This window comes from Panulirus ornatus, chromosome 58, assembly GCF_036320965.1.
Source record: "Panulirus ornatus isolate Po-2019 chromosome 58, ASM3632096v1, whole genome shotgun sequence".
In the NCBI taxonomy this organism is placed as follows: Eukaryota; Metazoa; Arthropoda; class Malacostraca; order Decapoda; family Palinuridae; genus Panulirus; species Panulirus ornatus.
In genome coordinates this window covers 12,035,168-12,052,813 of record NC_092281.1, presented here as the reverse complement: position 1 = coordinate 12,052,813, position 17,646 = coordinate 12,035,168, and the positions used below count along the sequence as shown (strand labels likewise).

The window sequence follows — 17,646 nt, the reverse complement described above, 5'->3', positions numbered from 1 at the left end:
CTGCTAGGGTTTTATCTTTCTACTCCATAAAATCCTGTTTTGCAATGTCTTAGTCCCTGCATTTAATGATATTTCTTGTTTTCCAGTTCAGTGTCCTTGACTACAAAGCCTGGATTTTTTTCTCTTATATCTTCTTTTTGTGTTCACCTGTTGGATCCCTATAGTTGATGTAGGACATGTTCTGAAACAAGGAACAATCCTTCAAAGTTAACCATTTTTCATTTCTTTGCTGTTGTTTCCCCTTATTAAAGCCTTCCTCTCAGTCTGTCTTCACATTTTCCCATGGTAGGATCCTTACTGAGGCAACTCTCATTCTTTTCATACATTCTTACATGATGGTGCAAGTTAGTGATAACTTTCACCAGTTTTATTGTCACCTTTATGAGAATTTTTCTGCATACGTGACTGGTGTACTTGTTCGATTCATGACACAGTCTTCAGGTTATTGGTAACTGAAATAATAAGGGAAGGCTCTGTATACATTACCCTGCCTCAAGCCTTGAAGAAAACATGATTTGGAGATAGATAGTGATACAATGGGATTGCTTAGAGTACATTTGCTCATGGCAGTCATAATGTTAACTGGTGGTCCATTGATTTGATCACCACATTTCCTTGCTTTTGTAAATATGCTGATCTTTCTGAATGATTTAATAGCAGATAACATTTGGATGTTTTTATGCCAGACAGGGTTTATGATGCAAGATTATCATTTTTCAGTTAGATTGGAATGACTGCATACCATCTTCAAGGTAATTAAATTTTTTTTCTACCAGGTATAACATCTTGGATACACAGTCAGCACATAGTTGGTTTATGTTGTATTGTTAATAACTCATATATAGACTCTGTATAGCTTATCTGGAATATGCAATCAGCAAATGGTGTTGCGGTGTGTATGTAATGCACAGGATATTACTGACATGTTGGTTGATTCCTTGAAAAATCAAAAGTCTTAAAGACATCTTAATGCAATCACAGTATTCTGCTTCCTCTCACAATGTTTTGGTTATGAGACAATATTGTTGCACTTTTTTCTAGTTCATACTTCTGTTCTAATGGACCTTCATATTATTATTTATAAATACAGTTGATCGTAGAAAACTATTTTTTGTGTGTGTGTGTCTTTAACAAGTATTGAAATGCTTTGAAGCTGCTCATATGTTGATTCATCATTAGTGTAAGAGGATGTACTTCTCCGCTTAGCAGCCAAAACTATTATCATTGCTTGTGCTGCATGAGCAAGTTATTTATTTGGATATGGCAAGGTCATTGTAAAAAGTATAGATAATTAAAGGACTTTTCTAGTCATATGTGGGATACATTTGTGCGTGTGTGTGTGTGTGTATATATATATTATACATAGTCGCTGTATCCTATATATATATATATATATATATATATATATATATATATATATATATATATATATATATATATAATTTATATTTTTTTCATACTATTCGCCATTTCCCGTGATAGCAAGGTAGCGTTAAGAACAGAGGACTGGGCCTTTGAGGGAATATCCTCACCTGGACCTCTTCTCTGTTCCTTCTTTTGGAAAATTAAAGAAAAAAAAACGAGAGGGGAGGATTTCCAGCCCCCCGCTCCCTTCCCTTTTAGTTGCCTTCTACGACACGCAGGGAAAACATGGGAAGTATTCTTTCTCCCCTATCCCCAGGGAAATATATATATATATATATATATATATATATATATATATATATGATTGTGTGTGTGTGTGTCTTTTGTTTCCTGAGGCTACCTCGCTAACGTGGGAAGCAGAGATCAAGTATAATTTTTTTTCATATTTGTCATTTCCCACTGTAGTGAAGTATTGTCAAGAACAGATGATTGAGCCATAGAGGGAAAAATCTTCACATGGCCCCCTTCTGTGTTCCTTCTTTTGGAAAACTAAAACAGGAGGGGAGGATTTCCAACCCCCTGCTCCCACCCCTTTTAGTCACCTTTTACAACTCACATGGAATATGTGGGGCAGTATTTTTTTTCCTTCTCCCTATATATATATATATATATATATATATATATAATCTTTTCACTTTATATGATGTTTACACAGTTCCAGTTTCATAATTGACTGCATATTTTTTTTTCTTTTTTTTACCGTATGCAAACTAGCTGTAGAAACATTTTCTTTGAGATTTTTAGGTAAAGACAATTTGAGTAATTGTTTAGACAGAAGCCAAACTATCAGTGCTTAATAACTTCTGTGTTCTCATATACAGTTAGGTGATGGAAACTTGTAAGTTAGGACCCAGGTTGCCAAAACAAACTTTGCCGTTGCTACCCCAGCTTCTCCAGTACAGTGCCACACTAAAGCTGTGTCTTTTCATACACCGTCTTGGATATAAGTTATTCACAGCCATAGCCACTTGTTCATCACAAGGAGTTTTAGTATTTAAGTCATTAACTCTTCACTAATAGGAGTCTTTTGTAGCTAACTGACCAGGGCACAATAGTAGCACTAATCTTTGCAGGCATTGTTTGAAGTACACACTAATATCATAACATTTGTATTGCTAGTAGGTGTGGCCTTGGTTTTTGCCTTAAATGGGCAGCATGAGTTTGACATGGTAATGCCTCAGGACAGTGATACTAACCATCCTCCACCATTTCTTCACCATTAATGAGAAGGGTCTGTGAATTAACTTCAATATTTTACAAAAAGACTGCATCAATTTCAGTATTTTACAAAAGACATAAATAAGCTAACATTTTGTACATATCCTGTACTTTTACTTGTATTTACATGTATTTCCATCATTTTATAGTAGAAAACAAAATTTGAATGATACCCACCTTCTAGAACTTCCTTCACCATTGCCAAGGGGGACATGTCTGTTAATTTGAGTGATATACTGTGGACTTATGAAATATATTAGCTTACATTTTTGTACATGTCCTTTGCTTTTACTCATATGTCTCATTTGTTAATTGGAAAATGATCAGAATGATGCACACCCTCCTAAACCTCCTCCATTTGTCTACTATTCTACTGAGGACCTGCTCTTTAACTCTAGCATTATACCATGACTATAAAGTATGTTAGCTCTTTTTTTTTTTTTTTTTTTTTTTATACATATCCTTTACTTTTAATTGTATTTCTTTCATTTTATAATGAAAGAAAATTATTCTTTTATATATTCTGAACGTTTTGCAAGTCACCTGTCATTTTAGAGTTAGTGGCAGGAGGTGTTGGTCCATGCAACAGTAGAATACAGAAAGGTGATTACAGATTTTGACCTGAACATAGATCAAATGTCTAAAGCCAAGAACAGCAAACAGACACTTTACCACTGGACTACCAATGGGACAAAGCCTGCCAATCTGGAATTGCTGTTTATAACTCCAGAGCCCTGCCCACTCACTGTGGGCCAAAGGATGATCCAGCTGCCACTGTCCACCTGCTGTTCTCAGTAGCCTGGGTTCAATTCTTGTCTGTGTGTTGGTAAAATTGTTTAGATTGATTTACATGTGACCATTATTTGTTTTGATATATAGATCATATATGTTTGTTCCCAGATTGTCGTACCTTTCATGGAAATGTTTTAGAACATGTAAGAATGAAACAGAGAACAAAGAAAATTACCTATTAGGGGCATTCTCATGTTTCAGTGGCATTGCCCTTTATCCAGGTTTTGTGGAGACAACAGAGGCAGATGATAATGATTATGATGTCATGTTCCCACCTTGTCAACAGTCCCCTTTAGTTACTTTGTGATAGATTCAATTTGTAAGACTCATCATTCTGATATAAGCCATGTGTTACATTCTCGGAGACATTGCTCAGGTGATGTTGGATAAATAGATTGACCATTGGCAGTACGTATATGGCCATCTGCTTTGAAACTTTACAGTATATTTTCTCATACCTGTTCATTGTTTCCTGCCTTACCAAGATAGTGCCATGACTACATAACAGTGGCCCCTTTATATATATCCACTCTCTAGCTGTCATATATATTGCTCTAAAATGAGAGTTCTCCATCCAGAGCCAAGTCTCACAAACAATTCCATCGTTTATCTTGACCACTTCATATGTCTTGGTTCAGCCCAACAACAATACATTGCCTCCCTTATACCAGTTTTCACTCCAATCTATTCTGTCCTATGCACACCTGTCACGTCACCTTCCTGAATATTCAGGCCATGATATCTTAAGTCCTATTTCATTCTGTCTTTCCTTCTCTCTGGTCTCCCATCCACTTAACTCCCTTCACTAATGACATGTAGATCCTCTTAGTCATTCTGTTCTCATCCCTTCCATATATCTAAAATTTTTCAACACACACTGGTTGTCTCTCACAGTCAAACTGCTCATTACCACAATCTAACAATCATTTTGTATTTGATCATCCCACCTAACTTCACATGTTGTCTTGAGGCATTACATTTTTGAACACTTCAACCTTCATACTTTCTTTTACATTCAATGCTGCAGATGCATATCAGTGCATCACTGCCAGGACTACTTAGTGCAATCAGGAATTAAGCTCCTTTTTCTCACACCTATAACTCCTTCAGCTCCATTGGTTCTGTCTGCTACTATGTTCACTCCCAAATGCCTAAAGTACTGCATTCCATTCGAGATTTACCCATTCAAACTCGCACACAGGCCATCCTGTTTCACTCCTCTACTACTCCTCGTTACCTAATCTTTTTTTTTTCCATTTTACTCTCACCTTTTCTTTGGAACAGTCTCCCAAACTCCACAGACTTACTTGTACAGAGTGTATGCTTCCTGTTGTAGCTGTAGTAACTTTGGAGAAATATTTATCCTCGGGAAAAATGGAAATTTTAGACTAACTCGAGTAAAATGGAATTTTGATATGAGTTATATTGGCTTATTGCCTGGTAAGGTATTTGTCTCCATGGCTCACAGTCGCTTAAAAAGATTGTTATGAACTCAGGAAACATAAATTTCTTTCCTACTTACCCATTATATATTATCAGATTGGCTCTATTTCTTATATGTCACATTTAAAAAGCAAGGAAGTGAGGCATCCTTGCTTAGGATGGTGCCACCTTGGGAGATTTGAATAATTTTTGGTTTGCTTTGGTACCTTTAACTCATGATAGGTGCCAGTCTTTGTTGCAGGTCACTTGAAGGAACATGGCAGTTACTGAGTATTGATCATTTGGCTTACATTAGGATAGTTTTCCAATGAGTTTACCAACAAGTCACAAAGGATTAATATTTCTGTATTTGTCAAAACTAGAAATGTCTCATATTCTATCTGTAGTATTTATTATATTTGAATCATAATTGGTAAAGGTTTTCTCAAAACACTATTTTTTTTTGTACTAGCATTATACTTATGTGTTTTTGTCTCTTTTATAACAGCTGTGTAATGGTACCTCTGATATCTCTTATTACTCTTAAATGTTTGTAAGAAGGACTAAGAGCTCAAAGCTTGGAGAGAGAATTTTTCAAGAGGCTCCCTAATGATTGCCTCTTCATCCTTCCTTGAATGTAATACCCTGTGTCCTAGTACCTTGTCCCATAACTATACCATGATACATCAAGACCAGGAGTTCAGTCCGCACTGTCCACACATTGCTTTACCTTAAGCAAAACCCTTACTTTAATGCTTAATAGTATCTTTACCTTCCTGGTGTATCAGAATAGCAAGTATTTTTCCTCTTATAAGATTTCAGATATTTAAAGATACATAAAGTTGCTTATGCAACAGCTGGATCCGAAGTTTATCACATGCTTCTCAGGCCTTTCCTCCTGGGCTACATCATTTTTAGCTGAGTATTGCCTTTTTAGGTAAAAGACAGATTACCTGTTGCTGAGATAAGGTTGTGTTGTAATAAATGTAATCAGAAGAAAGGTCTGTGATTTGTAAATTCTAGAGCCTTATATATATATGGGTAACCAAAGATTAGTTTATATTTATAGTATTATTTGTGAGTTTTTGATTATCAACACCATAAGTAGATTACTTTTTTATTAATACTAAACTTTAATGTAGGCATTGGAAGTAATTGATAGGAACTTCATATTGCTATTGAATATTACTACAATGCATTACCTATATATGAAGGTGGAATGTCATTTACATTTATGTAGTATCTACAGTACTTTGGCATGGATATTACACAGAAAAATAGCTCAAAGTAACTTGCTATACCTCCTAAGGTTTAAAAAAAGTGTTTTGTCTTATCTTTGTAATACACAGAAGTTCCCCCCCTCCTTATTCTCAGATCAGCTTTCCAGCTGCAGCAGCCTCATTCAAAGATATGTCAAAGTTTGTAATAGGTTTAAACATTCACAAAATTTGTCTCACTTGTGTTTAATTTTCAAAACTATATGTGCTTTACATCGTCTTGAAGTCTTTAATATTTACAAGTAAAGTCTACAAATGTAATGGCAGATACCATGCACATTAAACACAGAATATGAATGTTTTAGGTTTTGATAAGCAATTTCAAGAACATTTCTAATTAATCGGAAGTGATAAGATTATACCTTAGTAATAGTAATAAATCTGTCAACACCGAAATGATTGTAAGGGAGAATGTAGCTGTTTGTCCAGAAATATTACTTTGCTGCTTGAGCAGTCAGGTTTGGTGTTGCAGGTGGAATACAATTTTTAGGGTATTAGCAATGGTAATCTTCAGGTTGTTCATTTATTACTCTTGTTCTGTCATGACTGTACTGTCAAACATTGGAGGCTTATACATCTCTCGATGGTAAATTGCTCTCTGAATGATAGCTTTTGCGTTAAGATACATGCACATATAATACAAAGGTTATGTAGCCAAACATGAACAGGGTATTTGTAGCTGGAATGTTGATATAATTCTGTTTCATTAGCTATTTCTAATAGTTAGTACTCTTGAATTTCACTGTTGATATCAGTAAATTGCCTTTTGTACATATATTGTAATTGTGATGCAATATTTTTGTACTTAATTTGTTATTGTTATTGGAGTGAATAATCATACTGTATGAAATGGTCTTTATAGATGTTATGCCAAACTTGATACATTTTTGTGTAATAATGATGGACAGTTTCTCGCCTAATTTAACAAATTTTCGTGATAATTATTGTTGTATTGATTTCATTTAAATATGAATATATCTTGAATTGTCATGTTGACCTCTTCAAGTTTTTGTATTTTGATTTTTATTCATTTGGAAGATATTAGATTGTGATTGATTCAAATAAAATGCTGAGAAAGTTATTATAAGAATTGAAGGAGTGAAAAAGAATGTTTTTTACTGGAGCAGAAAATACTGGATAATGGCTGAAGCATACATGTTGAATGTAGCTCTCATTGTTTTGATATCAAATAAGGAAAATAGAGATGCTGATTTTTTTCAGTAAATCTGTCAACAGGCGTAGAAATGTAATTAGACTGATCTTGTATTAACTAGGATGATTCCTGCCAAATTAGAACAAGTATGGCTGTAGTGTAATAAATAGTAGTTTACCTGAATATTGAGGTGATCGCGACTTCAGGCTGTAAGTTGTCTGAGGAAACTTTTGTATCTCCTCTTATGAGAGCTGTTTGTAAAAGGTTGAATTTGATAGTCTATACTGAGCTTTGTCACAAAATGCATTGATGGTAGTATCTAATGAGTTATATAGTAAGTGGTTAGTAGATAGCTGTCACCCCAAGGTGAATATCTTTTTTGATCTTGGGACGCCATAGAAATCTTAGATGATTCTTGGGTTTTCATTAATTTTTTTCAAATTACCAAGAATTACTTGAATAGGTCATTGAATTTTTAAGTGATGCTTATCTACAAAAGGGTGGCAGATTCTGGTAAATGAGTTAAAAGTCTTATGAAACAGAATTGAACTTATTTAAACTTATCGTACTGTATTGTTTGAAATAGAACTTTACATTCTTTTTTTTTTCTGTTAAAATTGTTAGCACATGATTGTTACTAAAGAATTTATAGTCATTTGTTATGATACAGTTACTAAAGAATTTATTGTAATTTACGAGTCATTTTTAATTTTTTGCAGAGTGAATAAAGTGTATGAATTGTTGGCACTATCATGAATGAACCTACAAGAGGAAAGTGTGTATGGTCTATGTATGTCATACTTAGTTACAGAGACAGTTGTTATGGCCAGTCTCTTAATTCTAGCATGGGATAATGTTATAAGTCAGTATTAGATGGTAGCCACCAACCAGGGAGGTATATATTACCAGTATGACCTGTCTAGGTATTTGGCAGGTTAGTGATGGCTGCATAGTGAGCCAGACTTGATTGGTTGTCAAGTTGCACTCCTCTGATCCAGGTAGGTGAATATTCTTTCTGCCTCACCAGCATGTGGAATGCTGGCATTATCTCCACAAACATACAGTCTCTCCTTGTCGCACATAAAACTCAACAACACATAACTCACACCTTGTTCTTCCTAACTCTAGGTTTTCCAGCACTGAGTGCTGTGTGTTAGCCTTGCCTTTTGGCAAAATTGTAGGGTCAATAGTAGCCTTGCTTAAGATGGAGTGTTACCCAGGACCTTCATTAAAGGCTCCTACAGCTGTTTCAATATATCCTAAGACCCTTCATACTCATGAATGTCCTGCACACTCTGCTCTCAGGTGCACACAAAACTTCATGACATGGTCCTGACAGGGGCATGTGCCAGCTTCCCAAGTCCTGCAGTAGCTTGATATGGATAGAAGATTCATGGTGCTACACAGGCTCTTTCTAAAGGCTCCTGCAACCCCAACTTACAATAGCAGGGAAATGTAAACTCCTTTGGAGTGAAAAGTCCACTGACTTCTCTGCACATTCCTGAAGATGATTTTGATGATTTCATGGGTTCAGACTGAAATGTTGAGATAATTATTAGAGGTATCTTACACAGTCTTCCCAACCATGTGAAAAGGAGATATCAGACAACTTGAAAGATTCATGAAGAATCTGATGAAAAAAGTAAGTTATACTAACAGATTAGGTTTACATGAGGAGCTGCTACCAATATACAAAACATATATTTATTTATACTTGATTGCCTTTTCTTGCATCAGCAAGTTGGCGCCAGGAAACGGACGAAGAACGACCTATCCACTTGTACACACATATATACATAAATGCCCATACATGTACACAAATATACATATCAACATATACATGTACAGGCATATAAATATATACACATGTACACATTCATACGTGCTTGCCTTCAATCCATTCCCGGCACCACCCTGCCCTCAGGCCCACAATGCAACTACCTTCACAAAGACACTCAGCACTTACTACTCAATAGCCTGCACTTTCTTCACATAAATGAACTCGCATCACATGATCTATAGTCCCAATTAGTGAATATAGCTGGCTTCCTGAGAGCTGCAGAAGTTTTGTAAAGATAAAAGAGATGCCTTAGGTCTGCAAGTAATTACGTATATAAGTGCTGATTTCAGTGCATTATACATGACTTTTAGTGAGTAAATGCATGCTAACAAGGCCATTGTTCTTTTGTTCCTGAGGCTACCATGCTAAGGCAGAAGAAACAACTGTTCCTTCATTTATCTATTTCATAACTCCCTTTCCTTTCGTAGTGAGGCATTAGGAACACGTGACTGAGCCTCCAAGGAAAGAAAATTATTGCATGTTTTCTTTTGTTACCACCTTCATAAAGTTATTTCCTGCAACCCACTCCCACCCCCACCGTATCACCTTCTGTAACACAAATGAGATATGTGGGCAGTGTTCTTTCTCATCTCTCTCATGGTACAGGAAACCCTCGATTTAATGGACTAATGGGGTGAGGGGTGTCCATTAATGCCGAAAGTCCATGAAATTGAATGTAACCTATGGGTCATTTTTCAATACAATATACAGTTCACACGCATGGTTTTAACTCCTCTATCACTTGATGCCATTTTGAATTGTAAAGATTACAAAATTATTAAATAAAGTCACAATTTCCTGTATACAACCTGACCACACGAAAGCTTGAGGCAGACTGAGACCACCATAAAGCAAGACTATTCCACAGTACCCAAAACAAGTGTCATATGAAAGGTGCATGGAGCAGCATTTGAGATTTTTTCATTCTTCTGGACATTTTTGATTAATATGAATTAATGTATTATTATCTGCCCAGTCCACTAAATCCAAAATCCGTTTTATATCGGGGTCCATTAAAGCAAGGATTTACTGTATGATAATGAATATTTGCACCTTTTTAAGTGTCTTGGGGACCATGTGTTTGCTGGAACATGTATTATGTTACATCTACTGTAGTACATTATGACTAATATTTTACAACAGGGTATCTAATACAGTGCATTATATATGGTCTTTAGAACTATGATGACCAAGAATATGTGATGGCTCAGTTGTATTTATTCATGACTCAATTTCTGAAATTTATGTTATCAAGAAGAGTGCCAAACCAGCTTGACGCCATTCATAATGGGGTGCAGGGCAAGGTAGATCTACGCTGCCTACCAATTGTTCCCGGTCAGAGGATGAGTACACAGGCACAGACAGCAGTTCCTCATGGTACACCCGATTTGGAAGATTCTGTAAATATATCTTCAAATAATTCTTTTGAAGTGTAAAATCTAAACAAAATGATGATAATTCCTACATTTTAATCTACACATGCATTCACTTGTACCTTTTAACAAACCTATTACTGAATATGCAAACTCATTCACTATTCCCTCCACACATGAGAAAATTCATTTGTATGAGCATCAAATGGAATAAACAAGGAAAACAGGGACAATGTAGACAACATGCAGAAATTTAAAAGGCTGTATAATGGTAAATGTCCAAGAGTGGGGCCCCATGAGCATAAAACTACCATCTTGAAAAGTGATATCACTGGCAAGCACACTTTGTAAAATACTGAAAAATAATCAAACAGCAAATGGCTGAGTACTTGCAAAGGTTTACTACTGAAATGATAACATGGGTCCAGAGGGAAAAGTTCATTTATAACATTTAAATAGGCTTCTCTAATGAGGATAAGTTTTAACCTCAAAGGTGAGAAATGGGTTGAAGGTATGCAAGTTATTAGGCTTTTAAAAAGCACTGGACTCATCCATGAGAATCTACTTCAAAAGCTCTCCTTCGTGATCTAGAAATGAAAGCCAAGGAACATTCAGATACCTCAGAAAATTTCTTAAAAAAGTAAAAATGAATCCTTTAAAATGGATAACAAAGCTTCTTCAAGGGTAGAAGGTTTATCAATGGCCAGACTGAGTAAAATTGAAGAATGTGTGGAAGGCGAGAACATTATCTTGGAAAGCAAAAATGGGTATGTTTGAAGGAATAGTGGTTTCAACAATGTTATGTGGTTGCGAGGCATAGGCTATAGATAGGGTTGTGCAAAGGAGGGTGGATGCATTGGAAATGAGGTGTTTGAGGACAATATGTGGTGTGAGGTGGTTTGATTAAGTAATGAAAGGGTAAGAGAGATGTGTGGTAATAAAAAGAGTGGTTGAGAGAGCATAAGAGGGTATATTGAAATGGTATGGTCACATGGAGAGAATGAGTCAGGAAAGATTGACAAAGAGGATATACGTGTCAGAGGTGGAGGGAACGAGGAGGAGTGGAAGACCAAATTGAAGGTGGCAGGATGGAGTGAAAAAAAAACATTTTGAGCAATAGGGGCCTGAACATGCAGGAGGATAAAAGGCGTGCAAGGAATAGAATGAACTGGAACGATGTGGTATACCGGGGTCAACGTGCTGTCAGTGGATTGAACCGGGGCATGTGAAGTGTCTGGGATAAACCATGGAAAGTTTTGTGGGGCCTGGATGTGGAGAGGGAGCTGTGGTTTTGGTGCATCACAGAAATATTGTTGTTTCATTTGGATTCCGTGAGTTTATGGGATACCTTCAAAACTGGGATTTATGTTACATTAGTTTAGATTGCAATTTTCTTGCCTTTCATACTATTTAAAGGAGAACACAGAAGAGGAAAATATGAGGCAGCACACACCATTATTGTTATTATTGTACAACCTTCGGACCCCTTGGTGAAAGAGGCCCTGGGAATATAAGCCAAGGACCCCTCATCAAAGGGCTTTTGTCCAAGTCTGAGCAGACAAGTAAAATTCCTCCACTTTATAAATAAGGTGATTTATTATTTGCTGATGTCTCTTAGGTCACCCATAAAGCTCAGAAAAGGTTTTTGTATCATAATACTATTATGAACCTCTGTAACATAAAGGTATGCACTGTCTAACCCCTTGCAGTAGCTTACTTCTTCTAGACCAGCATGTTATGATTTTAGTAAGTTGGGTGACCTCAAGTAGACATGTCACCTAGCAGTAGGTTTAGGTAACAATGAAAACTTTGCTTGCATTGCATGAGGAGAGCTAACTATTGGCAATCAATCAGGTTTGGTGCTTTTAGAGCCCATAATATAGCACTGTTTTTTGGCCTGCTGTATCCCTGTAAGCTAGAAGAGATATCAGAAAAAATGTGAGAAGCTATTGAAATTTCAAATCAATCAGTTTGAGTGTCCCTTTCTGTATCAATGCATTTGTGCAAAATCACTAAATCATGATGATACCATCATTGTATTGCGATATATTTAAAGTCAGTTTCATATTGCCAATACACCCAATCAGACTCATCCCTCTGTATTTCGGAACCTATCCTGCCATTTAATTCTAAACATAAGACATAACTTCTAAAATGAAAGCTAATGCAGTTTGATTAAAGAACAAATGAACTACTTCCTACCTTTGGCATCCATGCTACTGTACACATAGGAGCAACAGTAATACTGGGCGAATCATGAGAGTTATGCATCAGTCGGGATCCATCAAAAGTTGCACCCTCTAGCTGCAGTCCACTCCACTTCATGGAAACCTTGGCATCTGGAATCCCTCCACGTGACCATGAGGTTACAAACACCAAATTATCCATGGAGGTTCCATATTCCCTGCAATTTTTGAAGTTCTGCGGTCAGGTGGAAGTTTAACTTTTTAGTGCTGCTGATATTCAATATGAATAAATCAAAGTTTTTTTTTGTCAGGAAAACGAAAAGTCACTGAAACCTTTACTCACCGTGCAGTTTGCTGACGAAGAGCATTTAGGAATGTAGCTGGGTGAAGCAGGTCTGAAAGGTCCAGTGCTTCTCTAAGAAGATTGCCCTGGTCACTTTTACCCACCCACTTTCCAATTCCTAGTGCCCGCCTTATAAGACTCCTCAAGTACTGCAAAGGATCCTCTGGTCCATCCCATAGTTTTTGCCAACCACTTGGGGTCTGTGAAATACCACCAAAGACAATTTCAAATGTGCCTGCAGCCTACAAAGTATATAATGGAATGATGTCTAGAGTATTTGTCTGTCTCTCTATCTGTTGTCTTCTGTTTATTTATCTTCTATAACTTTAGTATTCCTCTGTTCTTTGAATGCTTGATTCTTTTTGGGGGGAGCCTCCCAATCATGTACAAATAACTTTCTATCATTATTATCATTATCATTATTATTATCATTATTATTATCATTATTATTACAGTATTATCAGAAAGTACACAAAACTCGGAATACATTTCTTCCTTAGAATGAAGTCTTGACCAGTCCTAGTTTATAACAATATTTACCAGACAGGCCAATTCCATGTATGCAAGTTTACATTTTGTGACTTTATTTTGCTTATGTGACATGAAACATGACAGAAAAACTATTGGCACCATTGTTTTGTTTTTCTTGTTAGTTATGAGTAAAGCACTTGTAGTTTGGGGAAAATTTTTACCAGACTGGCTAACCTCAATTACGGTAGGTGTGTCTGCAAAAAGGGCACTATAGGCAGCAGTGGGTGTTAAGAGACAGTGTCCCTAAAAAAGACACAAAAATGCCCACTGTCATCACTATTGGGGTTACTGAGGCCCTATGGCAGCTCCAGGACTCCTTTGTTTGGGGTACCATCTACAGTCAGCCAAAAGACCTTACAATGTGTTGAGAATTCAACTTGGGAAAATAAATGCCTCAATTGAAGGTAACAGCATTGAAAGAGTTACTGGCATTTTTTTTTTATGTAAGTTCTTTGTACCAAAATAGAGATCAGGTACTATACTCTCAATGTTTTTGAGAAGAAAGTTTTCCTTTTAAAAGGGGTACATCATAAATGTTAGGAAAGCCAAAAGAAGTTCCAAAGTTTAGCAGTGCTGAGAAAAAATACATCAAAACAACCCACATTCGAGTTGCCATTGGGCAAACATTAATCACACATTGAATGATCAAGTAGTGCATGGATAAGTTAATGGAAAATGCATGCAAGCAACCAGCTTTCTGAAGAAGGAACTGAATTAATACAATAGCATAAGTTAATAGAACCTGCACTGTGTGAGGAAACTGTCCAATTGTGGGCAGCTTACAAGTTGGATTGCTTTACACTTAGCACTGCTGAGTAAGCTTACTTGCCAGAAAAAAATCTAACAACTACAGACAGTTGACTATGGCTATGCAAGTAAGATTTAAAGAAGTCCATGTACTTACTTCTTGCCTTAAGAGAGATTCAGCAAGTTTCTGGACTCCTGCGCTCAGAAGTAGTGTTCCACGAATAACTTTTGAAAGCTGGGCTAAAGAACGATGGACTGTCTGTACAATACTGATCACTGAATAATACTCCAGTTGAATGAAGGCCTTGATTGGGGATTCTGCTGATGAGCTTGGTATAGCAACTTTGGCCTGAATAAGATTAGCACCCTGTTTGATTTGAAAAAATCAATTAGTCATTACACAACATGGAGAAAATTACTGCTCTTTGCTCTTTTCTGTTTAATGCTTAGTTGATATTAAAGCAACATAAAAAGAAGTAAATCTTGTACACCACCACTAGTTACCTGATTTAATTTCTTCCACAAATTCAAAACTGGTGATAGCTGGGCATGCCACTTTTCACGATCAAAGCGGCTTGCAAGCTCCGGTGACCTCATCAAAACTGGTAAAGGAATTTATAATCTAGTATTATTTATATCTTTCCAGCATTGGGCAAAATGAAAAATATATGTTAAACAAGTCAGCACTGAAAGAACAAATCATATGAATATGAGAATACTGTACACAGCTTACATGGGACTACAGAGGTAATTACAAACCTTGTAAGAGCATCAATGCCCTAAAAAAGTGGATCAAGTGCACATAGCCTCATGGATCAATCACATATACCATTCTATGTATTGAGTAACAATGAAGTTTTCCACACCAACTAAAGAAAAAAATTAACTTTCATTCTAAACTAATCTCTCTGGAGAGACTTACACCTTTCACACTTATCCTTGTACACACAACAGTTTCACTAAAATCAATCCTCTGGCATCACTATCTCTAATACCCCCTGATGTTAACTAATCAATCAGAGAATTCATCTGTCTTTTGGGGTTCACTTCTTCCCTTCATACTATGAAACATCTTCTATTATTATCATTATCATATAACTATATGGACCCTTCTCCAAAGGTTCCTGCAGCTTCAAGGTACACAATGATCAAATATTTAGTTGCATGGAAAGGATGGACACCTCAGGAGTGGGACATTCTTTGACAAGCTTTTAGTGCACCTCCAAATTTTCCTTCTTTGAGTGATTCTACCCTCAACTTCAGCTTTTCCATAACCTCTTCAATGAAATATATTCCCAATTATTTAAACACCTCCACAACTCTCAATTCTTAATCAAACAAATTGATATTATGCTGTGATCTTTCCCTTTCACAAAGTAGTAATGTTCAGTTTCATTTTCAAGATCTTCCTCCTCCAAAAACCAATTATGTAGCCCAATTATTCAGCTCTTCTCACTTAGCTGGCATCACAGGATTATCTGCATACAGCAACTGTCAAACAGCATTCTGAAGTGTTCCATGCACTCTATATACAGCAGGGATTTTCCAGAAATGTTTCCTCTTTACATTATCTTATCCCTTTTCTATATCTATAAATGCTGCAGACACCTTTTTTTTTTCTATAACTCACCTTTACTTGTCTAAGTACAAGACTCTGTTATACACACACTCTTCTCTTCCTGAGTTCACTTGGTACTTTTCCTAACATGGGATTCACTAATCCTTTTAACATGATCAAGCACCATCCCACAATACACATTGCTAACTATACTAAGCAACCGCTTTCCTCTGTAATTATGATAAACACTTTTCCTATATTTTCCTTTATAGTTGGACACTTTGTATTCTTATTCTGTATCAAGTCAAAAGGAAAATGATAAGTTTTAACAAAGGTTGATCAAGTGATTGATCAAGTGAAGGATGGATTGCTCAGGAAACAGGAATTCAAAGCAAAAATGGATTTAAGAAAAATATTCAAGAATATATTTAAATGTGAGAAGATGCAGGCAAAGGCAAAACATAACCTGGAAAAACAAAACGCACAGATCATATGCAGAAATACAGTAACCATCTGTTTCAACAATATCTCTGTAAACCCAACCATATTCTGATACAGAAAAATGAGACAATGATCGACCTACCCTTCAATTGAGAAATAACCTGTGAGCTGACAATGCGCTGCCAAGACCTTTCAATATTTGCTGGCAGACCAAAGTATGCTGGATCATCTTCATCAGGCAAGTTTCTTATAAGGCCAATGTAATCCTGTGAAAAATTTGCAGCTTACTTTAATGAATCAATTCCTATCTTATCTGTTACATGATGTATATATTCTATATAGTTTCATAACTTAATCATTATTATACTTAAAAGTATAAAATGTAGAAAATCAGTTTCGAAATAAAAGAAATTTCTTTCTGAAAAAGAACAATGTAAATAGATCTGCAGAGCCATGAGCCCATAACCAGTCTAGGTGATAGGCAGCATAATCCCTGTAAAATGAGGAATCAAAAACTAAATGTTGCGTTCTCAAATGCATACATTGGACATTCAATGGTCCCGAGATGAGACTAACTAATCAGCTGTCAAATCCCATTTGTAGTAAGAAATGACTGTAGGTAAAGCATCTACAAACACCTCTGTTACATTTGTCATATACATATTTAATAGGTCTGAAACAAAGCAAGGTAGGTTGACAATCACAGAGTACAAACTTATTTTCTATATGGCATTAGCTAAGTTCTTTGATGTCTTGAAGGTTCTTCTTGACATCTTGTTTGCATATCATAAAGATCTAGCAAAGAATGTTCTCTCATTACTTGTGGATATGTTAAGTCTATCTTCTTGGCCAATTTGTAAATTATCAATCATGGGTGGCAACATTCAGAGAAATTTAGTTTGTAGAATGCTAAGCCAAAAGAACTTATTGCAGATTGAAATAGCTTGTCTATTTTGGGAATCAACTGACTCAGAGATACTGGGCAACGCAGCCTAAAGTTACATGAAGAGAAAGCTTTTATAGAATGTTTTGCCCTTAAGTTGGGAAGTTATTGCTTGTTTATTTTTTCTCCAAAATATTTGCAGATGATTACAATCAAAGCATTTCTGATCTCCAAGTAAGTTAGAGAGTTATTGCAAAGAGTACCTGAATTGGTGGATCTGAGTTGTATGAGAAGAAAAAGAGGATAATTTTGTCAGCATTATCACCTCCACCCTCATGGGGTCCATGCTGTTTAATTACATAAATCTGTCTTAGCAATTTTCTGTCAAGTAAACCAATTAAATAGCATTCTGATTCAATGCTAACGGTAAAGTTCCTGCCAGTATGCTAGTAAATCC

At 36.1% G+C, this 17,646-nt stretch overlaps 2 protein-coding genes across 2 annotated transcripts in view; both read right to left on the bottom strand.

The window, feature by feature from the left end:
- Positions 1–8,678: 8,678 nt before the first annotated feature.
- LOC139766711 (cytoplasmic dynein 2 heavy chain 1-like) lies at positions 8,679–17,535 on the bottom strand. The gene is made up of 8 exons (XM_071695630.1): positions 17,515–17,535; positions 16,449–16,572; positions 14,812–14,909; positions 14,465–14,674; positions 13,030–13,271; positions 12,703–12,904; positions 10,451–10,525; positions 8,679–8,822 (listed from the first exon to the last, which is right to left on the bottom strand). The coding sequence occupies exons 1-8, from the start codon at positions 17,533–17,535 to the stop codon at positions 8,679–8,681; spliced, it is 1,116 nt and encodes a 371-aa protein (XP_071551731.1).
- btv (dynein cytoplasmic heavy chain beethoven) overlaps positions 16,449–17,646 on the bottom strand; it is a 122,622-nt gene continuing 121,424 nt past the window's right edge. The window contains exon 61 of the mRNA XM_071695629.1: positions 16,449–16,572. The gene's annotated coding sequence lies outside the window, so the exon portion shown is untranslated. The remainder of the gene's footprint in view (positions 16,573–17,646) is intronic.